This window comes from Emericellopsis cladophorae, assembly GCF_022114955.1.
Source record: "Emericellopsis cladophorae strain MUM 19.33 chromosome Unknown NODE_50_length_166691_cov_114_954254, whole genome shotgun sequence".
NCBI lineage: Eukaryota > Fungi > Ascomycota > Sordariomycetes > Hypocreales > Bionectriaceae > Emericellopsis > Emericellopsis cladophorae.
Window position 1 is genome coordinate 140,929 of NW_026250975.1, and position 25,763 is coordinate 166,691.

Below are 25,763 nucleotides of genomic sequence, written 5' to 3' on the forward strand. Positions count from 1 at the left end.
TTCAATTGCCCCCGCATATGCATCAGCCCAAATAGATTGAACCTCGTACTCGGTACGATGTCCATTTAGTCATCGGACCGACTTCGAAGGATGCGTATGCAAATGAGTCCCGAAACGGCTAATGTCATCCAGACATACCGATCTTGATGGTAATCAAACAGACCCGAATCAATTATAATTTACACCAGAGCACGAACGAAAAGTATTGGCATTAGTCGACTTATAACCCCACATGAAATTTGCGACGTTACTAGCACATCCTAATACTTCCCTCTTGGCAACACGCATAATAGGCTCTCTGAAAGTCTTGCTTCTATCGACAATCTCCGCGCTGGCAATATTAGTCTCTGCCGAGTCAAGATGCCGCTGTGGTGACGCAGCATATCTCGCCATACCTCGCGTTAATCTCTCTACCGCCGAACAACTGAAGCCATGCGCGCGTTATAGTTAGTACTATCCGCTAGCGAGGAGGTTGGGGAAAGCCCCGTGGGTACTGGAAGCTTGTGCCCGGGAATTTGTCATGAAGTTGGGTCGATGCTAGCGGAGAACCTAACGAATAGTGCGAATCAGCGAGCGAGAGTATATGAGGACCCCGAGGCCCGTCTTGTCGACCAATCACGTATCAGACCCCGCAGTTCGACGACATATCATCAGGACCCACCTTGTCGTTTTCGACTTTGATGCATGATTCGCGGAGTCATGCTCCCAGTGTTTCCACCTCAGCAACGCTCCCAGTTCGAATATCGCAATTTGCCGTTATCTTAGTGTCTCCCGCAGGAACAATCGCGAGATCGCCAATGACGGGGAAGATTCTGCGGTGAGATCATCCGACACCCACCCACATGTTGGCGTTCGTACAAATCAAAAGTTTGGGTTAGACAGGAGGACGATTGCACTGCTCGTAGCTAGGTGGCAGTTTCTGGGGATTAAGCCACTTTATCAGAAGCACCAGGTATGTGATTCAGAGCCAAGCTCGTGGAATTCCTCTTCCAGTTGGATCCTCGCGGCTGCGATTGAAACTCCCAAAATCTCTCAAATGTTCTTTCAGGGTCAGGGCTTCATTTCCCTTCTCAACTGGTTTGGGTGTTTCCCTTTCCGGCGCGAGGCCGCACGCGAGTTAAATCTAGTACTGAGCAATTAACACTCCAGAACGGGCAACGGGAGTGACTGTTCGGTGCCGCTTGTCCAGACTTCATTTGCGGCAGGGCACCAAAAGATGTATGGGAACCGGAGTCGACCCGGACAACTGAGTTCCTGCCAATGATGGATTTACGCTGCGGAGCACTCGAGCCTGGGGTGTGGGGTAACAATGCGGAGAAATAGGCAAGCTTGGTCGATTCTTGCGCCCTTTTCATCCCCTGGCGGCATGACCGCCACGCTAAGACGAAAACCAAGGCTTTACATGGACCTCGTCTGGTGAGGCGCCGATGAAGGCCCGGTGATCGGTCCACATTTTCCATGGATAATTCCTCAACGTGTTGAATGACCAGAGGCACCCTGGCTTCGTTATTCATAGCCCCTAAACTCACTATTAGCTACGACAAGACTCGCGAGATGTAGTGTCTCGGCTGCCGACGCCAGGCAGCGCGGACAAACGGAGGAGGGGGGAGGGGGGAGGAGGGAGGAGGATAAATAGGAGGCAATGCCATTCCGGTTTATCAGTCTGTCCGTCCCAGGAAATATTCTTCTCGCATTCTACCTGCTCTGGATCTGTCTCTTCTTCCGCCTACTGTTGTCAACATGCTCGGTCACGTTCTAACGGCCTTTTTGGCAGTGGCCTCTCCGGCTAGGGCTGCGTCGGCCAAGTCTGACCCTGTCTATCGGGATTCGGAGCGTTGTGTTAGCGATAGAGTGGAGGACCTTCTTTCCCGAATGAGCCTCGAGGAGAAAGCCGGACAGATGTTCCAGCAGGTCCTTCTGATGCGACCCGGCGGAGTCATCGACACCGGCAACCCGGATGCCAACCGTTTACCAACCGAGTCCATGATCAAAGATCGTTACATCTCTCACTACAACCTCGCTGGCGGTAATGAAGAAGGCCTTGTCATGGCGGGCTTCATGAACCACCTTCAGGAGCTTGCCCTAGAGACTCGTCTCGGCATTCCCATCACGATATCAACCGACCCCCGGAACTCTTTCACTGAAAACTTTGGTACCGGTTTCTCCGCCGGGACTTTCTCCGAGTGGCCCGAGGTTGCGGGACTCGCCGCCCTTCGAGACCCTGAGCTGGTTTTCAAGTACGCCGAGATCATCAGGGAGGAATACCTTGCCGTCGGCATCCGGTCCGCTCTGCACCCAACGGTCGACGTCTCAACGGAGCCCCGATGGGCCCGGAACAAGGGGACCATGGGCGAAGATGCTCATCTCATTGCGGAACTCGTTGTTCCCATGCTGAAGGGGTTACAAGGCGATGTGCTTGGGCCACGGTCACTCACGACCGTCACGAAGCACTTCCCGGGTGGTGGCGCTATGCAGGACGGCGAGGACGCGCATTTCTGGTACGGCAAGAACGCTACATACCCCGGAGACAACTTTGATTATCACCTCATCCCGTTCAGGGCGGCTTTTGAGGCCGGAGCGAGACAGATCATGCCATATTACTCACGCCCTATCGACACTGAGTACGAGGAGGTGGGATGGGCTTTCAATAAGGCTGTCATCACAGATCTACTTCGTGAAGAGATGGGTTTCCGTGGCATTGTCGTGGCGGACTGGGGCATCATCAGCAACCAGTCCATGGGTGACCCTGAGCCGGCACCGGCCCGTGCCTGGGGTGTTGAGCACTTGAGCAGGCCGCAGCGGCTACTCAAGGCTCTCGAAGCCGGTGTTGACCAGTTCGGCGGCGAGCACGTCACCGACATCTTGATCGACCTCGTCAAGAGCGGAATTGTGCCGGAGACTCGGATCGACCGCTCCGTCCGAGCGATCCTGCGCGAAAAGTTCATCCTGGGCCTGTTCGAGCAACCCTTTGTCGATGTCGAGGCTGCGCAGCGCATCGTGGGGAACGACTACTTCAGGCGCGTCGGCGCGGAAACGCAACGCCGCTCTTACACCCTGCTGACCAACAAGGAGAACATCCTGCCCCTACGCCGCGCGGACATGGACGCCAAGTTCTACATCGAAGGTTTCAACAAGACGTACATGGAGCTTCGAAATTTGACCGTTGTCGAGACACCCCAGGAGGCTGATGTTGCCCTCCTCAAATTTGAGGCCCCGTCATACCCTCGGAGCGGTGCCTTCGAAAAGAGCTTCAACACTGGGCCGTTGAACTTCACGATGACCGAGCAGGAACGCCAAGCCGCCATCTACGCTGCTGTACCGACGATTGTTGATGTCTGGCTCAGTCGACCGGCGGTCATCCCGGAAGTTTTTGAGCGAGCCGCCGCCGTGATGGGTAGCTATGGCAGCTCTCCCGAGGCGTTCCTGGACCTGGTTTTCGGCGACGCCAAGCCGGAGGGCAAGCTGCCCTTTGATCTCCCCAGCTCCATGGAGGACGTGGAGAACCAGTTTGAGGATGTGCCATTCGATACCGAGAATCCCGTGTTCCGTTTCGGACATGGACTCTCCTATGAAAACGTTCCGTGCAAGAACAGGTGTGCAAAGAGGTAGCTCTAGATCGAACAATAATCGCTTGGCTTCTTGGGAGGGGCACGAGGAGACTGCGATCTAAAGAAAGAATTCCAATACATCTTTGTGGGTGGTACTAGTAGTAGTGGTATTTTTAACAACGGAGTTGTCTAACTCAATAGCAAAGTGCGCCCGTGCCGGACCTCCTACACCATCTGCTAAATTATAGTAATACTGGAGGCGAACGGGTTCCAATGGTATGGTTTGTCTCTCGCCGGGACGGCTGGTGATCGGATTACCTCCTGCATGACTTTGGGCGCTGCGTGGTCTTGGAGCTCTATGTTTAAAGCATTAGTGTCCGGCCGCCACCTTTATAGCAGATATATTTTAGGGGGGAGGTAAATGAATAGTAAATTATATCCTTCTGTACGGCTATACTGAAGGCCTCTAGATACCCCGTTGGTTTAAGCTTTCTAGTTGGAAACCCCTTGCGCTTGCCAGGAGAGAAAGCCTATAAGTCTAAGTAGTAGTATAGTCTGTGGAGTCGTTGTCCTTTCTCTATTGGAGGTACTTGGAATCTCCCTGGTCCGTATCACGAGCCAGAGGAGATCAACTCACGAGGTAATGCCAATTTATTGCAAGAATAGTACAATGAGGAGAGAAGAGAGAAGAGAGCAGTTGGCGCGTAGGCGCGGACGAGTGATATGTTACCCCATGCCTCGGCTCTTGACCACTGTCCTGCACTCCGCACTGGACGTCCCGTCAAACTGAAGACATTGACTTATACTTACCTGCTAAGCGACCGTGAAGGTGCCAAACTCGACAAGGTCCCTGCTGCTCCAACCGGCGCTAATGGTTATCTCACCCTCTGGGATCCTCCACTGCTGCACGGCGACGTCCCAATAGCTTATGTCGCGTCTCATCAGCTCGAAATTCACCGTCTGCTGACCACAAGTACTCAGCTCGATCTTTTCGAACCCGCGAAGCTGGCGTACGGGTGTGTCGTCGGGACCCTGCTCGGGGAAGGTGATATATAACTGGGGCACGGCGGCTCCGCGCACGTGGCCGGTGTTGTGGACCATGATTTCGATTTTGTACAAGGTCTCCCACAGGGCAGGGTTGCCCCCCGGGGCGATGTCCTGCTTCTTAGGAAGTGCCTCGATATCCCCAGTGGCGACTTTGTGAATAGTCAAATTGGAGAGCGCAAAGGTTGTGTACGAGAGACCGAAACCGAACTCATACAGCACCGACGTATTGGTCTTGTCGAAGTGGCGATAGTCGATGAACAGCTTCTCGTCAAACCAAGACTGCCAGTCTTCGGTGCCATTGGTGGTCACTCCGGTCGTGATGGGTGCAAATTCGTAATCCGTGGGGTTGTGGGCAATGGTGTAGGGAAGCCTTCCTGACGGGTTGACGTCTCCGTACATGACATCCACCATAGAGTATCCAGCCTGGTCTCCAGGATAGTGGGCAGCAATAATAGCAGTGACGTTGGGGTGGCTCGCAAAGGGCATCATGTTGATCCCCCCCGAGTGTATGACGACCATGGTATTGCTGCAAACACTCGCCACCTTGTCGACGACAGCGCTCCCTTCCCACTCCAGGTCCAGGGTCTCGCGGTCCCAGCCCTCGGATGCCCAGCTCTTCGTCATGACGATGCATACATCGGGCTCCTCCGTGGAGAACATCGAAGAGGGGTCCATCTCCAAGATCTGGGTGTTGTTGAGCCAGAACTGGACCAAGGCGTTGCCCTGGGCGGCGGCCCGCTCCTGGATCGCTCGCAGAGGTGTCACATGCTCGGAGAAGCGCGCCGCGCCAGAGCCACCTCCGACGGCGTAGTTGCCGAACTCGTACTCTTCCTGGTTGAGGGGCCCTTGTGTGGTATCTCCTGCATCGTTGCCATAAACGTAAATAGACTTGGGAGATCTCAGAGGCAGCGCGTTCTTCTCGTTCTTCAAGAGAATCGTCGAGGCCGCGGCATGCTTTCTGATTAGCTGTCCGTGGTCGTCGCGAACGTCACGGCTGGCTGGTGCCGTGACCTCGGCCTCCCAGTCGTAGAACAGTTGCTCGGAAGGTGCTAAGGCTTTGAGCTTCATACTCGAAGGGTCAATGGTAGGGAAGTTCTGGTTCTGTTTGAGGAAGAAGTAGGGCGTCATGATGCGCTCGACCATGTCATTGACGCGTTCCTTGCTGATAGTGCCATTTCGGACTGCGAGGGTTACATTTCCGCCAAGGTAGGAGTTGTAGCCGCTGCCGTCGGGAAGTATGACCTTGCGTAGCGGCGTTCCAGGCATGTCCATATCCAGGCCGGCCTCCATGGAGGCAACACCAGCGTGGGTCGCAAACCAGTCAGACATGACGTATCCCTGAAAGCCAAGTTCTTCCTTCAGGAGTCCGTTAAGCGCCTTAGAGTTCTGGCATCCGTACGAGCCATTGATGCGCTGGTACGAGCACATAACAGCAGAGACCTGCTCGTGAACCGCATTCGCAAAAGGCCACAGGTACAGCTCATCTGTTACTACCAGTCAGCCCGAACTCTCTCCCAAGAATCAACTTGGTGGTCTTACGCATTGTACGGTCATCGGCATTGGAAGAGACCGCCTCGAAGACCCAGTCGTTAGTGCGCCCAAGCGTAGGGTTCCTCAAAATTTCCTGCTCGTTGAGGATGAAATGCTTTGCCGTTGCCTGGACACCAGCATCCTGAAGACCCCGCACAGAGAGACCCATAGCCACACCGCTCAGGTAAGGATCCGGGGAGAAGCCTTCCCAGTTGCGGCCGGAGTAAGCCGATCGACCCAGAGGTCCAACGGCAGGACTGCAGAGGTAGAGCCGTTAGTATTGATCAAAGAACGACCATCACGTCTGTGCCAAAAACCTCCTCTGAAGCTTCTCAAGAGAGAAAAAACAAAGGGGTTGGGGGTGGGGAAACCTACGCAAGCGCGATATGGGCACCTTTGCTCTTGAATTCACGGCCCATAGCGACACTCCTGTCGTACATCATCTTTCTATCCCAAGAGGATGCGATGGTAACTCCAGCGGGAAAGACGCTTGAGTAATCAGCATTACGGATGGCCGCGGGGCCATCTTGGAGACAGAGGCCAGAGAAACCCATGCGGTGTATGGGGTAGATGTTGCCGGTGCAAGGTCCGGGCTTACCAGTCACCATGGTAGCCTTCTCCTCCAACGTGAGCTCTGCAACAAACTTGCGGGCCTTTCTCAAGGATTCTTCCCACCTCCCAGCACCAGATATGCGAGCTATGGACTCGTGTCAGCCTTCAGTCGTCGGCCGGGTGATCAAGTGATCACCGGTTGCGTCTGCCGCCGGTCCAACTTGCTCCAGTGTTTTACTTACGAGAAGGATACACAGCCGGAGAGTGACCATACTGTCCGAGAATAGTGGTATTGGCGGGTTGGATGTAGGAAAACGCGCCTTCGGGTCTGTTCGGCACAGCATAGTGCTGCGCCACGATGGAGGCCACCAAAGCAGAAAGAAAGTGGAGTTTGAGATGCATCTTTTCGTACTCTCCCTGGATCACTGAGACGGTCTACAATAGCTCATCAGAAACAAGACGGTGGTGTCCTTTATACCATGGCGCTCTTTACACACACAATAATCTATCATTGCGCGGTGCTGCTCCACTACGCCGTCTGTCGGTCATGCGTTCATTGTCCTTGAAAAGCATCGTTACCAAAAGGACTGCCCGCATCGGCCTCTATTCGGAGTGACTAGAGGTCTAAAGACCTTGGCACTAGCAACGGGGCCAGGGAGGTCACCCCAAGTATTATTGCGTCGCAGAACCCCAGGTACGGGGGATCCTGGCAAGGGGGTGCTGAAAGAAACCCCACACTACAAACAGGATATCCACCCGACCACCCTTCTTACCACCCCACCCCACATCCTTCATCCGATGAGGCATTGAATTAACCCAACTATGAACCCGTCCTGGGTGGGCTTAAAGGTCTGTCTAGGCCTCTACGGCTAGGAATTTCAGGTTTTCTACGTCCTATGCTTCGTGTTGCTTGATATGTGCTTTGGGACCCTCCAGGCGTTCACGATGGACGTCAGGACTGGAGATGTAGGCGTATTAAAGTAACACCGTAGACCTGCCGCCTCCTTCCAGGATCTCACGATATTCGACCTGCCTGGTGCGTGGCCAGAGTCTCCGTCTTCCTCGAGTATGAACTGCTGGCCTGCATGGATCTAGGGTTTGGCCTGTGTCAAAAATCTGGTCACAGTAGGCCTGCTGGCTCATCTTGCCCTTGCTATTGCCAGGGACCTCGTAGCAGACCAGGTCAGAGACGTCAGAGACAAACTTATACGCAATGGCTGCCCAGGCGTGGAGTCCCATCTTGTGACAAGGCTCCGGCTCGCGACGTTCTTGGATACAGTCAGGGCAGTACCATTCACCTAGCTTCAGGATGATCCTGGCCTTGCCCTTGGGTCCTATGCTAAAATGGGCCTCGTCGCTGAATCAGACGTCTCGCCAGCTCTCTAAAATGGGGCGTAGCCCAAGAGCCTTCTTTGTATCCTAGACTCTACAGCTCGCAGCCCCTAGTGACAACGCCCGGCGGGCTATGGGGGGCGGAGGTTGTGTGGGGTCCACCGGGCAAAGATGGGCACCCCGTCATCGCGGCGGACCACCTGGCCAGCAAAGCGCTGCTGCATGACAACCTATACAGAGCCCAACGTCACAGAAACTCAGCTTCGGATACGCAAGTTACAGACGTCTAGAATTGAGTTTCCTTCATAACCTCGATCGGCACCATCATGTCTGTACATCCTGTCGGCCACAAGTGTCCAACATTGGAATCTGCGTCAAGAGAGAAATATAATGCCGCTGTGTACCATCAAGACGACGGCATTATCACTTCGACGTTCATCCATCTACTGTGGGTTAGGCTCAGAGTGTGATATGGTACGTTCTATCGACCTGCGGTGTCCTGGGCTCGATTTTGCGCCATCCTCTCTAGCCATTCCATGATGGCTTCTCTCGGGCCCGTCGCGGTCATCACCATGTCAAGAGAAAAATACAAGCGGACCTTATTAGCGGTATTAGCGGCTCTCTCCGGCTTGCGAGAGGTCTGAAATCCCGGCTACTCCCAAGCCATCGTGGGTGCGACAGGCGATGGTCGCCACTCGTAATAAAGCAGATGTCTGTGACTAGTACGACAAATATGGATGTTGATAGTAGCATCTTTGTACACATTGCAATGAGTTGTAAGCTAGGATTATGAAAATAATATGTTAGTGTTGAGCAAGCGTCTCGAGACACCAGAGGGTGAGGCTCCAAAAATTGCGGGCCCACGGTGTGTGGACGGTTTCCAAGGCCACGCTGATGCTAGGACGGTTAACCGCGAGCCGTCCGTGAACAAGGTAGACCAACTAGCTGGGCCACACTAGCAGGTCAAGTAATGGAGGCTTACTTGTCGCGGAGCATCTGGAGAGAGATGGAGGACTAGGGTAGCCAGAGTAAGCAAGGGCCGCAGCGCAGGCCATCATAATTACTCGTGCTTTGAAGGGACGTTGGGGCCTATAGGCCAGGATGGTAAGCAAATTTTTATAAAATTGTCCGGAATTGCATCGTGAACGCGCGGTGTGTGCCTTTCTAGCTGCTATGGTTTGGTGCGAGGCGGAGAGTGGGGTGGAGAGCGGGGTGGAGAGCGGGGTGGAGAGCGGGGTGGAGAGCGAGGTGGAGAGCGAGGTGGAGAGCCTAGAGCGAGGTGGAGAGCCTAGAGCGGAGGAACGAGGAATCCGAGAAACCCGAGGAAAACCGAGGGAGCCTAAAAAAAAACCCCAGAGACCCCAGAGACCCCAGAGACCCCAGAGACCCCAGAGACCCCAGAAACCCAAAAAGAGCCCAAGGCCCCTGAGGAGACCCGAGGCTCCAAGGCAAGCGTGCATTGATCTAAGTGATAGGAAGGAATTAGTACGTTGACGCTTAGGTCATCGTGTATGTAGTCGTAAACCAGCCCTATACGATACACTGCAGCATGCGCTGCTGCTTCTAGTCCTGAGCTCGTGTGACACCATGTCAGTGTAATGACTGCCCGCTCATGCTTGATTGACCCCGGTCTCTCCAGCTTTCCTGGAGTTTCACTACTTGTGACTTACCTCGAATTTACCCCGCAAGAGAAGAAGGGCCGATTTTCAGCATACTTTACTCCTTCGTGCCCCGCAATATCACCAAAAAGGCCGCAAATAATAGTGCCATCTAGGATCCCATCTTCAACCTGAGCGAGGGTACGACGTGCTAAGGGGCACGGGGACATACCGACTCGGGGGAGTGCGGTCCCCAAAAGCCCGTCCCAATAGTATAGTCGCTCAAATAGGCATCAATCGAGCATGCCAGCAGTACATATATGTATCAAGTTTCCTCATCAACAAGCGGTTTGAGGTCCAACCTTGCAAAGCGCTTCGCAATACCAACGCAAATATGAAGAAAGTTTGCTTCTTCAGGTAAGATGCTCCCAGCTATTTCTTTGTTGATCTCCGTCAACTTGTTGACAGACACTGATCATAACTCCATTCCAGTGGCCTGGTTAGCGGTGTAGCAGCGCAGAATGACTATCAGTGGCCTGCCTATCGTGAGATAGAATATGCAGTCCCTCGCGTAGTACCTGACAAGTTCGCAACCTATGCGCCTCCATACGCTAGCCTCTCTCGCCTCGTGCCCAACCAGACCACAACTAGTTGGCCTGTGGACGCCACGCCTACAGATCAGAGCGAGACTTACGGCCGATATGCGCTCTCTTCCCTTTGGCAGGATATCCCGGTTACAACTGGGCCCTTCTCAACAACCGTGGAGCCAACGCCGCTTCCGAGCCAGGAGTTGGTCAAGCCGCCGCCCCTGCCTCTTGATGGAGGAAAACCCAGCTGCTTGGGCTTCCCTAAGAACATTTCATGGGGTTTTGCTGGTGCTGCGCTCCAGATTGAGGGCGCTCTCAGAGACGAAGGGCGTGGACCTTCCGTCTGGGAATCTCGCAACAAGGGCAACTATACCGGAAAGAACGGTGGCCCCCCCGACGTTGCAGCCATGAATTATTACCTATACAAGCAGGATATTGCCCGCATGGCGGCCATTGGTGTTGAATCGTATAGCTTCAGCGTTTCGTGGCCTCGGGTCGTTCCCTTTGGAGTCGCTGGGTCGCCCATCAACGAGGAGGCCATTGACCATTACGACAGTGTCATTGATACTATTCTCGAGTACGGTATGAAACCCGTTGTGACCTTGTTCCACTGGGACACTCCTGTCTACTACGCAGACGGCACCGTTATGTAAGCTTGGTCCCCAGCTTGCCTAATCCGCAGGCGGATACCCAACAGAATTCTCATAGCGATGCTCTACTGACAATCGATCAGGGCAGTGAGTCACCCCGAATTTGTCGAAGGGTGGATGTACTACGCCAAGACCGTCCTCGCGCACTATTCCGACCGCGTAGGAACTTGGTACTCTTTCAACGAGCCGACTATTCAGGGGAATGCTCAAGGGAATTGGTCTTATACAAAGAACATCCTCGACGCCCATGCTTCCATTGTTAATTGGTACCGGGACGAAATCAAAGGGAATGGTCTATGGAGTTTCAAGATGGAGCTCAGCGGCACCGGCTTCTCCTTACCGCTTGACCCTGCTAATCATTCAGACGTCGAGGCCGCAGTACGCAGAAACGATTTCAACCTGGCCATGTTCACGAACCCGGTCTTTCTAGGAAGAAACGTACCGCAGAGCATGCAGGCGGTCGGTTTCCCTACGTATACGGACGAAGAGCTCGAGTTCTATAAGGGCACTGCAGACTTTTTTGCCTTCGACGTGTACACTGCTACTTACCATTCCGCGCCAGATAGTGGCATCTTGGCGTGCGAAGGTGACATCGAGCACCCGCTGTACCCAGCCTGTACTCGCACCCAGAGAAACAGAACTTCTGCGTGGCAGGAAAACTATTACGGCAACGTCGATCGGATCGCAGTATGTTCTAGCTTCTCTGCCCACGATTGTATCCCATAGAGGCTTCGTGGCACTCGAGATGTATAGCTGAGAGCAAAACCGCTGATACTTTCTGATCAGGTCCCCCCGGATGGCGTACGCGCCATGCTCGGGTACTTCCACCACACCTATCCTACTAAGCACGGAATCACTATTGGCGAGTTTGGATTGCCGCCCTACCACGCCACAGAAATGTCAGTTGAGCAACACGTTATGGATCCCGCACAGGGCAACTTCTATGTTCCATTCCTTCGAGAGGTCCTGAAGTCCATCAATTACGACGGCGTTAAGATGAAAGGCGTGTTCGGCTGGTCATATCTCGACAATTGGGAGTGGGGCCAGTATGATGACATGTATGGTGTGCAGGTGTACAACAAGACAACCATGCAGCGGCGTTTCAAACGTGCCATCTTCGATTTCACCGATTTTATGCTGCAGCACACTGCCGAGGAGTAAGGCGCACAGGGCGGATTCGGGGGTGTCGATGGAGCCACGGACATCATTTCCGATCCCATCTACTTTGGAATGATACAGTGCGTTACGACCCTGCGCCATATTAGAGCGCCTCTTGAAATTGAGCCATAACCTGTTGCCCCATTGTCCGCCTTCCCTCTGCCTACCTGTCTCCATGCTGTCCCTGCACACCCGTCGCAAGAGATGCGTTGGTGCTCTCGACCTCAAGTCGCCTCCTCAGACCCTCAAACTCGCGGCTATGACCTAGCGCCCGCAGGCCCAGCATCCATCCAGGGAGACGCCATCGTACAAAGGCTGTGGGGAGCAGCCCCACGCGCCATGAGTATCCGAGGGTCCAGCCGACAAGGGTACCAATGATCGAGCCTGGTGTTACGAGTCGACAGGCGACCGCATGCGCCTCCGACGTGCCCCCTACTTTTTTCTCCTATTAGACAACAGTCACGCACTACGTATAATAGTCGACTATAGACACTAGGCGGCTATAGTCGATTATATTATAAAGTCGCTCGTAGACAATAGTCGACTATAATTATTTATATAAGATTTATTTAATATATAGGAAGCTATACTTTATTAAAGTTAGTCTTTACTAACTCCTTAGCTATTGATATAATTATTCATATAAGATCTATTATCTCATAAATAGATTTTGACCTAACGGCTTGAGTTAATAACATCTTAATATACTTAGTTTAATAAACTTACTTTTATTTTACTTACTGTATAGTTAGTTTAGACTCGAATATTATATAGTAATAGCACTTATTAAATATATTCTTTTATCAAGGACGTAAATAATATAATATTATAGCCAAGTCTAGAACTACTAAGACTTAGGAGAAATTATTAAGTTTAAGAGCTTAACACTATATATTAGTATTTCAAAGGAGCTTTAAGGATTTCTTACCTAATTTAAAACTTACTATCGACTTTTCCTTACTTAACTTCATAATAAATATAGTAAGGTCTTTATAGATATATACCTTGGAGGGATATGCTTAGTAAAACGCTCGGGTCTAGACTAGCTATAGGGTAGGTAGAATAGAAGTCGGTTAACGTAATCCACATGCGAGCGGACCACCCAAGCGAGCGGGCCACTTTCACCACCCACCGCGTACAAAAAGGCTGATTTATAATAATATAAGAAATTAATATTAAAAAAATCTAGTATGCCTTATAGAGTGAGGCTTAAATATCTTCCTAATAACTTCGCACGTTATAACCTGTTTTAGCGCATCTACTATAGCGTGCAGGCTTCGGACTACCCGGTGGCTAAGGGCGCCTCTTCGTGCGCTTTTCTTCCTAAATCTATTTAATTAACCTTCTTTTAATTAATAAGATCTTTCCTATCTTATATAGTAAGGGTGCCTTTATACTATAGATAGCTTCTTTTGATCCCCCGGCGCTTACTTAATACCTTATTTGCCGTACGTAGCGACATGTTCTCCGCTTGTAAGAGGGCTACCTAGTATATCACTACTATAGCCCCCTTCGTTAATTAATCTAAGGTATTAAGTATAGGCGTTAGGGAGCTATTCTAATAGATCGAGATTCGAGTCTCAATATTTTCCGACTATGCGCTAGCCTCTTGCGCGTTCTACGGCGTCTTAAAGATCTAAGGGTGATTATTCTTAAGAAGATCTATCGGAGGAGTCGGCGTACGAAGCTTTATATTTAGCTTCGAAAGAACCCTTTCTAGGTCGTATAGAATAAGTCTAGCGACTTTAAATCCTCCTTGTATATTTGTTTCCGTAAAAGTATAGAAGAAAGCTATATAAAACACACGAAAAAAGTCAACCTTTAAGATATATATAATATATATACTATTAAAAATAGGGACCTAATTCCCCTATTAGGCGCCTTACGAGGCCCTCTCACATGACCCTTGCAGGGGCCACCTAGAACTTACAGGGATCTTTCAGGGGACTAATATAAGGGTCTATAGCGCTTACGAATATAGTGTTTCTAAAGCCTTCTATAATATTCAAAGGCTAGTGTCAGGGGGGGTCGGTCGGCAGGTAGGACGGGGAACACTCGGTTAGGCTAATCTGGTTTATTGCTATGGATAGGCACTCCTTAGGTAGGGCAGGCTCTATATATAAGACGTAGCTCGAAGAGCTATAATAGAAGATAGTCGGGATCGCGATAAAATATAAAAGCGGGCGCGAGTTCATATAACTACGAGGTATAGGGTGGGTCCCCGCTCTTAACTAGCTATAATAATACGCCCCTTTCTAAGGGCGAGCTCTTACGAGTATTTATTAAGGACTAGGTTTATTAGGATATCGGCGGTGGTAGTTAGCGACGATCTATTGCGCGTTCTCTAAATACTCTACGGGTTCTTTAGTCGGATTATTATACCTAACCTACTTTATTATATACTATAATCGTAGGTTACCTTAGCCTCTTCGTTCCTAGCGGGAATCTATTATTTCTTATATTATAAACTCTTTAGCCTTATTAACTTTAATAAGCGGCGGAGGTATAATACGTTATCCGGGATAGGGGTTATTAATAGCGGGTCGGAGTAAGTTAACGTAGAATATAAGGTATACTCTTATACTTATAGGTAGTTCTAGTTTATAAGTATATAGCGATACGGCCTTCTTGTTACGACTTAACATACGACCGCATGCGCCGCCATGCGGCTCGCACGTGACTCTCATACACGCCCCACTATTTTCGCCAATCACACACTAATCACACTGATCACTAACTCTTAACACCACGACCACGGTGATCAACTATATTTAATCACCTTTGATCACTCTTATTTAACCGTGATTACTCCGTGATTACCTTAGTATATAAGAAGCCTAGCTTTACTATAGTCAGCCTCTACCTAGCCCCTTAGCTATTAATATAATTATCTACGTAAGATCTACTATCTCGTATATAGACTATAACCCGACCGCTTAAGTTAACGATATCCTAGTATACTTAGTTTAATAACCGACTTCTATTCTACCTACCCGGTAGCTAGTATAGACCCGAATATCATATATTGATAGCTCTTGTTTAGTATACTACCGTGTTAAGTACTTAAGCAATACGATACTATAGCTAGCGAATCCTCTAAGACTAAGGGTAAGTACGCCGAGCTTGTCTAACCTCTGCCCGAGGAAGATATCGGCATAAACTCGGATAAGTCCGAGGACGAAGCGGATATCCTTAGGGGATAAATCTAACAACTTAGGGGATAACTATAATAAGTCGCCGATATATAGACTCGCGATAAAGAGTAGTACGATAAGGTATACTATAACTTTAACGAAGGAATAGCCTTATAACGGGAATAAAATACGTAATTAAGGAACGAAATAAATAGCGTGAGTAATAATACTATTCGCTAAATCACCGGCAAGGACCTAGGAGAGATTATAAAGCTACGCTAACTAGGACTATTCGATAGTATAACTAAGGACCTTTAAGGGTTCCTAATTTAGGTTAGAGCCTACTAGTAGTACTTCCCCTTTATACTACGGATAGAGGAGGATAAAGTATATTATATAGCGGGATATCTATCGGGAGCCGCCTTATATTAGTTCGAACCTACGCTTCGGGACTTCGTAACTAACGTTTACTAGTACCGAAAGTAAGATATAAAGGATATCTTCGCGTATTACTATAACTTCGAGGAAGTATTAAAAGCGACCTTCGGGACTATTAATAAAGAACGCCTAGCCGAGAACTAGCTAGAGGCGTTAAAATAAAAAGGATTAGCTTCGGACTATAGCGTTCTATTTATCTAAATTATATCTAGGACTATAAAGAGTGAGGGAGATAAGATAGTAGCCTATTATAGGGGCCTTAAGGACGAGGTTAAGGACGAACTCTATAAGGAAGACTGACTTACCGCCCTCGCTACGTATATTATAATAATAGTTAAGATCGATAATCGATAATTCGAAAGGCGATAGTAGAAAAGGGGATAGTACTTTACTAACTCCTCGAGCCGCGATCGTAGTAATAAAAACAAGATCTACCCTAATATAGGGCGACCTTAGTTCTACCTAAGCACGGCTCACGGAGGAACCCACGCGGGACCTATAGACTTAGATACTATATAACGGAAGCTCGTAGTAATTAAGAAAAAGAACCTTACCTACTATAACTATAGTAAGAAGGGATACTTTACGCGCTAATACCGTTCCCTAAAGAAAGAACGAAAGTAGGACTAGAAGCTAGTACCTAAAGGTAAGGCGAAGTAGCTAAATATAACTAAGGCCGGATACGAAATTATAATAAACGAACGATACGATATTATTAAGGATAGGGAGCAGGAGCATAAAGACTACCTCTCCGCTATCTAACGAAAGCTAACTAGGACGCTAACTCACGAGGAACTCTATTAAACAGCCTACTATAACAATAGCTACTAGACTTACTAAAATAGAAAGGAAAACTCAGGATAGTTCCCTAAGGCACTATATTAATCTCGCGTTTTAGCTATAATACGTAAGGTTACTACGGGACTAGCAAGACACCCGGACGTCATAGACGAATCACCGGATAAGCTAGACAAGCTTAGCAGCGACGCTAAAGGACAACAAAGGAAGCAGCTCGTTAAATAATAACGACGAACTTAAGAACTAGACGAAGAGTCGTTAGATACCGACTCTATAGATAGCGAAGAAGAAATCTTATAGGAAAAAAAGATACTCGAAATAAATCTCCTATACGGAAGAGCTACGCTATAAGACTGGCTCTTCGCCGCTAACGACCGGTACGATCCTCTGCCCCGAGGAGAGGACCTCTAGATAGTTATCTACGTATAAATAACACTTAGAGAAAATAGCCTTAAATAGGATCGAAAAATACTATTAAGAGACAACCTAAGGATAAATCCTAACGTAAGAAAGCACCACGAGTTATTATAGATCTTATATATATATCACTTCTATAAAATCCATATAACCGAGAAAAGGAGATATTAGGTCTACCTAATAAGAGGGGAAGACATTCGAGCTATCGACGACCCCTACGAAAAGGATAAAGCCGAATTCTACGAATACGTATATATAGAACCTAGCATAGGATATATAATACTAAGGTAATCGGCTAGATACCCCGAAGTATACGCACGAAACGAGAAGATATAAAGCAAATACCTATCAATAGATTACTCTAAGTATATCAAAGAAAAGATATTCGACTAGCATCGAACCAGAGAATAAAAGGAAACGGAAGAACTCTAACGACACGAGAATATAGCAAAGGCACTACTCGGCCTTAAGCTCACTAAAAGAAAAGCTATTATAGCAAAGGTAAGACGCTAGAGGGAGGGAAATCTTATAAAAGAATTCCTAGTATAAAGGGAGTGCGCACTAAAGTATAGTTACGTATATAAGGGATATAATAAATACCCCGAAGGTATACGACTGCCGTATAATCCGATCGAGGAATTAGACCGGAACTATATCTTTAAAGGCGAAACAGACCGCGAACGATATAAAAGGGCTAAGGAAACACTACGCCTGCGCCATAGAATAAAGGCAAGGGAATACCAAGTTCCGAACGGAAAAACATATACATAATATATAGTATATAGATATTACGAAAGATATACGCTAGACTACGGAGTCTATTACTATAGGTACGCACACTACCCGTACGAGGAGGAAAACAAGGACCCCTCTATACTAATAGAGTCGTATAGCGACTATAACTCTAAGGATAATAATATCGATATAGAATACTACCCGTTAAAAAACTACTAACGTCGCTTATAAAAAAAGCATAAGATAACGAAGAAAACCTAAAGACCCTCTACTCCGTAAAGACAGGCGGAAGATAGAAAACGGTTTTAGAAGTCTAGATTAACGGATATCGGCTACGAGTATTATTAGATAAGTTAGTAGATCGATAGGAAACTATATCTTACTAGCGGTAATTAACTAACACACGCTACTATAGAATTATAAGAAAGTGATATATAAGCTTTATAATACCGAAGGAGGAAGTTTCGATTATAATAGTAGAACTATCGACCGCGAGACCGATTATCTTAAGACCTCGATATAAGGATACTATAAGATAATCGTCTTCGATATTATAGACTTATATAATTACGATATAATATTAAGTCACTTATAGTTATAAAGAAGTAATCTAATAGTCGATTAGCGCAATAGCTAGTTAGCGTAGATAGACACGATAATATAATAATTACTATTTAACTAGAATAAAGCGAATATTCGCGACGACTTAGCCTCTAAAGAAACCTTAAAGAAAGACATAAGCGAGATAAAGTAGGCAAGGACTATAGTATTAACTAAGAAAGCTTTGTTACTAGGTATACGATATAAACAAGGAAAACGAATTATCGCTAACATTATATAGAAGATATTCGAAGTAAATTAAGCACTCTAGAAAGAAAGAGAAAAGAAACCTATTATAGAAGAGGAACGGCTAAAGAATATACTATAGGAGTATAAGAGATACTACTTATTATTTAAGGAGACCCTAAAGATAGGGCTACTACTATATAGCCGATAGGATCACGAAATCTATCTTAAAACCGGTACTTTGACTAAGCACTAAAGACTCTATAACCTTAATAAAGAATAACTTAAAGTATTACGAGAATATATCGACGAAATACTCGAAAAGGGCTATATTCGACTATCCACTTCGGAAGTAAGATACCCTATTATATTCGTACTAAAGAAAAATAATAAGCTACGATTAGTCATAGACTACCGGTAGCTTAACGACATTACGATCAAAGACCGGATACCCCTACCGCTTATTAACGAGCTTAAGGATAGACTTTACGGCAAGAACTAGTTTATTACTCTTAACCTAAAAAGAGCCTATAACCTAATCCGTATAAAGAAAGGAGATAAATAAAAAACTACTTTCCGCATAAAACTTAGTCTATTCGAGTATCTAATAATACTATTCGGCCTCACTAATACTCTAGCTACCTTCTAGCGAATAATAAATAATATACTTAGGGAGAACTTAGATATCTTTATTATAGCATACTTAGATAATATCCTAATCTTCTCGGATACCCTAGAAGAACATAAGGAACATATCTACTAGGTACTAAAAACACTCTAGAATACAAATCTCTTAGTAGACCTAAAGAAGAGCGCGTTTTATATATAAGAAACCGTCTTCCTAGGGCACACTATTCGACCAAACGAAATCCTAATAGAACAAATAAAGATCAGCGTAGTTAAGGACTAGCCTAAACCTAAAAATAATCTTAAAGAAGTATAAGCGTTCGTGGGCTTCGTAAACTACTATAGGCGTTTTATATATAACTTTATAACTATCGTAGCGTTACTAACGAAACTTACGAAGAAAGAAACACTATTCGAATAAAGAAACGAGTAAAAGTAAGCGTTCGAGGAACTATAAGATATTATCTTATCAAACACTATCCTCGTAACCTTCGACCTAGAGAAACCACTTAAATTAGAAACCGATATATTAGACTACGCTATAGGAGTATAGATTAGCTAACGCGATAAAAATAATAACTTAAGATTAATCGCTTTCTTCTTAAAGAAACTCCACGGCGTAGAACTAAACTACCCTATATACGATAAAGAGTTCTTAGCTATAATATCCGCTATAAAAGAATTTAAGCACTATATACTAGGAACCAAGTTCACGACCAAAGTCTATACTAACCACTAGAATATTACCTACTTCGTTACTATACAAAAGCTTAGTAAATAATAGATCTATTACGCGGAATTCCTAGCGGATTATAATATTAAAATTATCTATCGGAAGGGATCGGAAAATAATAAAGCAGACGCACTTAATCGCCGACTAGACTACGATACTAAAGTACTAAAAGCCAAAGGCTAGATACTTTAGAAAAATAAGGAAAGAAACTATATATAAATATTACTTAACTTTCTTACGTATAGAGTTAAGGTAGATACCACGCACTACGATAAAATATTAGATTAGGTATCTAAGCACACGGAGGAAATACCTAACGATTATATAACAGAAATAGGAAAAAGACCCACTAAGAACGGACTACTCTAGATACTACCGCCGCTACGAGGTAAAATCTTAACTAATATCCACGCGTACCCTACGGTAGGATACTAAGGAGTTAGAAAGACTCTAGAACGAATTCGACAAACGTATGATTACTAAGGGATTAAAGTAGATATCGTACGTATTATCGGATAATACGAAGATTACGTACGTAGTAAAGCTACTCGATATAAACTATATAAAGAACTAAAGCCACTACTAGTGCTTATAAGACTATAGGAATTAATAGCCTTCGACTATATTATAAAGCTACCTAAATTAATCGAACCAGGATCTAACGTCGAATATAATAGTATATTCGTTATTATAGACCGAATAAGCAAGTTCGGATATTTCCTACTATATTAAGAAATAACGAACGTAGAAACACTCGCGTATACTATACTTAAATATATCGTGGCTAACTACGGCCTTCCGGAAGAAATTATTTTAGATAAAGGAACGATATTTACCTCTAAGTTCTAGTAAGCCCTAATAGCTTAATTAGGAACTAAGTATAAGCTTAGTATAGCTTACTACCCGTAGATAGATAGATAGATAGAGAGACTAAACTAGACGTTAGAATAATACCTACGGTACTATATTAATTACGAATAAGATAATTAGGTCTCGAAGTTACCGCTCGCCTAACTCGCTTATAATAGCGTACTTACGGAATTAACCTAAGTCTTATTATTCTACGCGAACTACGGATACGAACCCTAATTCGGTAGTAAAACACTAAAGGATAGGCCCCTAGCTAAAAAGGTAATACTTAAAGTAGATTAACTTCGCTCCTTATATAAATATATAAAAAAATAACTCGAATTCGTATATATACGAATATCGAAGTATTATAATAAAAAAAGATCGAAAGGACCGATCTTTCGAAGGGGAGATATAGTCTACCTATTATATAAAAATTTCATAATAACTCGACCTTTACTAAAGCTCGATTATAAAAAACTTAGACTATTTAAAATTAAAGAGGTTATCTCGGATACTAACTATAAACTTTTACTACCCTTAAGTATAAGGATATACCTAGCTTTTTATATTTTATTACTTAAAAAAGCACTATAAAACGCAAAAACTAAGTACGAACTAGAGGTTCTTAAAGAACTTTACGAACTAGAACGAATTATCGATAAATAAGTAATTAATAAAGAAGTTAAGTACCTTATTAAATACAAAAGCTACGTAAGTAACGAGAATATATAAGAGCTACCTAAATATTTAAAGAACTACCGCTACCTATTATAATAGTATTATTAAAAGGAAATATATCGGGTATTACGGACTAATTAATAATCCTAAAGGCCCCTAATTCCTAAGCACGCCTAACTACCTACTACTCCTTAATAATAGCTTCCTCCTAAGAACGAACCCTATCTTCCTCGTTAAGTTCGCGTATACCACGAGATACTAGCTCCGAAGTACGACCACGAAGTAGTTCTCGCTAGCGACGGAGGCGCTAGACGCGCCCTAGAGCTTCTAAAAGCTCCCTCTCGGATTTTTCTAAATCCGCTTTTACTTATTTTTATTTAGATACCGCACGCGTTACTAAAACATAAGGTTAGCACACCCGCCGCACGACGGGCACACGGTACCTATAATATAACGCTATACTAATACTATCGTAAGTCTTCTTTATTTTAATATATAAAGTATAATAACGAGAGTTACTACTTATACGATAAACGCGCTTCGCGCGGTAATAACGAGTATAAGGTATCTCGCTCTTAAAACCGTTAAAACAGATAGCCTTAATTAAGATAACGCGACACGAGTCGTTAGCTTTTTTATAGGCAAGCGGATATTTCTATATACGGTTAGGTATAATAAAAGAGAGAAGTTAGCGAATATAACTCACGTAAGGGTAACTAACGGGTTTTAATTAATTCTAGGATAGAATCTCGGAAAGGGAGATATTATATTACGACCCGATATACGACCGTATACGCCTCTTACGTATCCCTTACTTTTTCCTCCTATCACGCGTTATTCACGCACTAAGTATAGCAGTCGACTATAGCCGCCAGGCGACTACGGTCGACTATACTATAGAGGCGCTCGTAGACGATAGTCGACTACGGTCGACTATATAATATTCACTTAGTATATAGGAAGTCTAACTTTATTATAGTCAGTCTCTACTAGCTCCTTAGCTATTAATATAATTATCTACGTAAGATCTACTATCTCGTATATAGACTATAACCCGACCGCTTAAGTTAACGATATCCTAGTATACTTAGTTCATAACCCGACTTCTATTCTAACTACCCGGTAGCTAGTCTAGACCCGAACGTCACAGTTAGCGGCTTAGTGTCGGCGTACTCGCTATATAAAGGCGTCCCCTTACTAAGCGTTAAGTAGCTAAGTCACTAAGTCCACCTCCTCTAGCGAAGTTACGGCGATACTCCTACGAGTCCCTTGCTTACTAACTAGAGGTGGCAGGTCCTCGCCGGACGCGCGCCGAGGCTGAGCGCCTTACGGTTCAGCTACTAGTCCTATGTTCCTATCTCGGGCTCGGCTTCCTAGCTTCGACCCCGTAGCGACCACTCTACCTACACGGAGGAAAACTAAGAAGCGCGACTTCCGTAGCCGAGCGATAATACGAGTGTCGCAGGCCCCTTAAGTATTCTCTATTCCTCTCGGAGTCCTTATCGTGCCTGCGACCTCGCCACGAAAATATTATAAGAAAGTAGGTAATCTATTACTTCTTGCCTAACTTAATTCTCCTTTGTCTCGAAGATCAGCCCTTCGAGATAACGCGTCTACGGGGTTTATAGCCCCGGGCTTGTATTCGATCCTGAAGTTAAACTTAGATAGCTTGTCTAGAGCCTAGGCCTGTCTGTCAGATAGCCGCGTCTTCTTAGCGAGATAGCTGTGATTTAAGTAGTCTATAATAATATAAATCTTATAGTTAGCGTAGGCTAAATAATATCTCTATACCTCGAACGACTCTATGATCGCTAGTATCTCTAAGTCCGGTGTCGGGTAGCGGAGCTCTAGCCCCCTTAACTTCCGTGATATATACGTAACGGGGTGCCAGCGATCTCGATGCGACTGCGAGAGAACTACGCCGATAGCGAAGTTAGATACGTCTGTTTCCACCCTAATCGGAGCCTCTAGGTCGAAATACTTTAAAATAGGTTCTTCGAGGAATTATTATTTAAGCGTCTTAAACGCTTCGATCTCGCGGCTTCCTAGTTATACTAGCCTTTTGCGATTGTTTTTTATTATATCCATTAACGGCGCTATAATCTTGCTATAATTCTTAATAAATCTCCTATAGAAACCCGCGAAACTAAGGAATAATAATATCTCCTTTACGCTACGAGGTTCCGGCTAGTTCGCCACGGCGTCGACGCGGTCTTGCTCTATCTCGATTCCCTTTAGCGAGATCACGAAGCCGAGGAAGGATGTTCGCTTTGTTAAGAACTCGTACTTCTTAGGGTTAGCAAATAGCCCTTAGTCCCTTAATCGCTATAGTACCTCGCGAATATACTACGAGTGCTCGGTAGGGTCGTCGCTAAATACTAGGATATTGTCTAGATAGACGATATAGGTATGGTCTATAAGTCCTTATAGTGTATTATTAATATACTCTTAGAAAGTCGCCGGCGCGTTAGTTAGCCCGAAAGGTATTATAAGGTACTTAAAGTACCCGTAACGGTAGCGAAATACTGTCTTTTACTTATCGCCCTCGCGGATACGTAGCCGATAATATATATCTTTTAAATCAATCTTCGTATATAGCTTCGTTACTTATAGGCGGTCTAGAATCTAATTAATTAACGGGATCGGTGCGCGGTTGCGGCGAGTTATCTAGTTAAGCGCTCGATAGTCTACGTATAAGCGTAACTTATCGGTTCCTTTCTTTAGCATAAAGAGTATAGGAGCTCCTACCGGGCTGATCGACCTTCTGATCTATCCTTTAGCTATAGCGTTATCGAGGTATTCGCGGAGAGCTCGTAGCTCCTTATCGGCGAGGTTATAGATAGGTCCTTATAGCGGTGTTTTATTAGGCTCGAGGTCGATAGCGTGCGTGCGGCCTCTAAGTGGCGGTAACTTACCTGCTTTCTGTCAGGGGGGGTCGGTCGGCAGGTAGGACGGGGAACACTCGGTCAGGCTGATCTAGTCTATTGCTACGGATAGGCACTCCTTAGGTAGGGCAGGCTCTATATATAAGACGTAGCTCGAAGAGCTATAACAGAAGACGGTCGGGATCGCGATAAAATACAAAAGCAAGCGCGAGTTTATATGACTACTAGGTATAGGGTGGGTCCCCGCTCTTAACTAGCTGTGATAATACGCCCCCTTTCTAAGGGCGAGCTCCTACGAGTATTTATTAAGGACTAAGTTTATCGGGATATCGGCGGTAGTAGTTAGCGACGATCTATTACGCGTTCTTTAAATACTCTATGGGTTCTTCGGTCGGATTATCATACCTAACCTACTTTATAGTATACCGTAATCGTGGGTTACCTCGGCCTCTTCGTTCTTAGCGGGAATCTACTATCTCTTATACCACAAACTCTTTAGCCCTATTAACTTTAATAGGCGGCGGAGGTACGATATATTATCCGGGATAGGGGTTATTAGTAGCGGGTCGGAGTAGGTTAACGTAGAACATAAGGTATACTCTTATACTTATAGGTAGTTCTAGTTTATAGGCGTACAGCGATATAGCTTTCTCGACCTTTAAGGGGCCGATATTCTTCTAGTCTAGTTTCTTCTACGGCTATAGGGTTCGTAAGTTTCGGGCGTCTAGCTAGACTAAGTCTCTAGTGCGATACGTACGGGTAGGTCGGCGGTTCTAGTTCGCTTAGTCTTCGTAGCGGGCTTAGGCGGCGGTTAATTTAGACTATAGGTATTTATTAATCTACTTTATCTTACGAATAAAGTTTTCTATATCCCGGGAGGCGGGAGTATTAGTAGTAGGGATATCTAGTTCGAACCCTATCCGGGGGTAGGAGCCGTAGTTAGTAAAGAACGGCGATATACTAGTAGTCTCGGATTTCCAGGAGTTAGTAGCGAATTCAGCTAGCGGGAGCTAGGTAGACTAGTCGTCTTATAGATATAATATATAGGATCGTAGGTATTATTCTAGGATAGTATTAAAGCGTTTAGTCTAGCTATCTGTTTGTGGGTATATAGCGGTTAATAATAGGCTCTTGATTTATAGCTGTTAGTTTAAGCTCTTCTAGAACTTAGAAATAAACTAGGGGCCTCGGTCGGATATAATAGTTAATAGTAGGCTATATAGCTTCTAGATATAGTATAGGTATAGACGGGCAGTCTTAGCCGAATCGTAGGTTACTTTATAGGGTATTAAGTATCTTATCTTCGTTAGACGGTCTATTACGACGAGGATTATATCATATCCCTAGCTCGGAGGTAGGTATGTGATAAAGTCTATTAATATATCTCTCTAAGCGCGTTCGGGGATCGGTAGCGGCTTTAGGACTCCTTAGTAGGCGTCTCGGGACGGGTTAGACCGGCGGTAGGTATGATAGTTCTTAATCTATTTTTCTACGTATGTTAGTATACCTGGCTAGAAGTAACTTCTAGATAGGATATCGTAGGTGCGGGCTTGTCTAGGGTATCCGGCAACGGGTGACTTATAATAGCGGCGGAGTAGTTTAGCCTTTAGTTCGTCGTGGTTAGGGATATATAAGCGGTCTCGGAAGTATAGGCGGTTATAGTTCTCGGTGTACTTAG

General features: G+C 45.9%; 3 protein-coding genes across 3 annotated transcripts; 2 read left to right on the plus strand and 1 right to left on the minus strand.

Moving 5' to 3' along the window:
- Positions 1-1,872: 1,872 nt before the first annotated feature.
- Positions 1,873-3,609, plus strand: J7T54_007778 (uncharacterized protein; the record flags this gene model as incomplete). The annotated part of the gene is made up of 1 exon (XM_051508878.1): positions 1,873-3,609. The coding sequence occupies one exon, from the start codon at positions 1,873-1,875 to the stop codon at positions 3,607-3,609; it is 1,737 nt and encodes a 578-aa protein (XP_051360107.1).
- A 752-nt stretch (positions 3,610-4,361) lies between these two features.
- Positions 4,362-7,079, minus strand: J7T54_007779 (putative beta-glucosidase G; the record flags this gene model as incomplete). Its single annotated transcript, XM_051508879.1, has 4 exons — positions 4,362-6,079; positions 6,135-6,382; positions 6,501-6,822; positions 6,920-7,079. 4 exons carry the CDS (start codon positions 7,077-7,079, stop codon positions 4,362-4,364), a joined length of 2,448 nt encoding a protein of 815 aa, XP_051360108.1.
- Positions 7,080-10,001: 2,922 nt separating this feature from the next.
- On the plus strand, positions 10,002-12,005 carry J7T54_007780 (beta-glucosidase A; the record flags this gene model as incomplete). The annotated part of the gene is made up of 4 exons (XM_051508880.1): positions 10,002-10,024; positions 10,100-10,843; positions 10,928-11,531; positions 11,631-12,005. 4 exons carry the CDS (start codon positions 10,002-10,004, stop codon positions 12,003-12,005), a joined length of 1,746 nt encoding a protein of 581 aa, XP_051360109.1.
- Between the last annotated feature and the right edge of the window lie 13,758 nt (positions 12,006-25,763).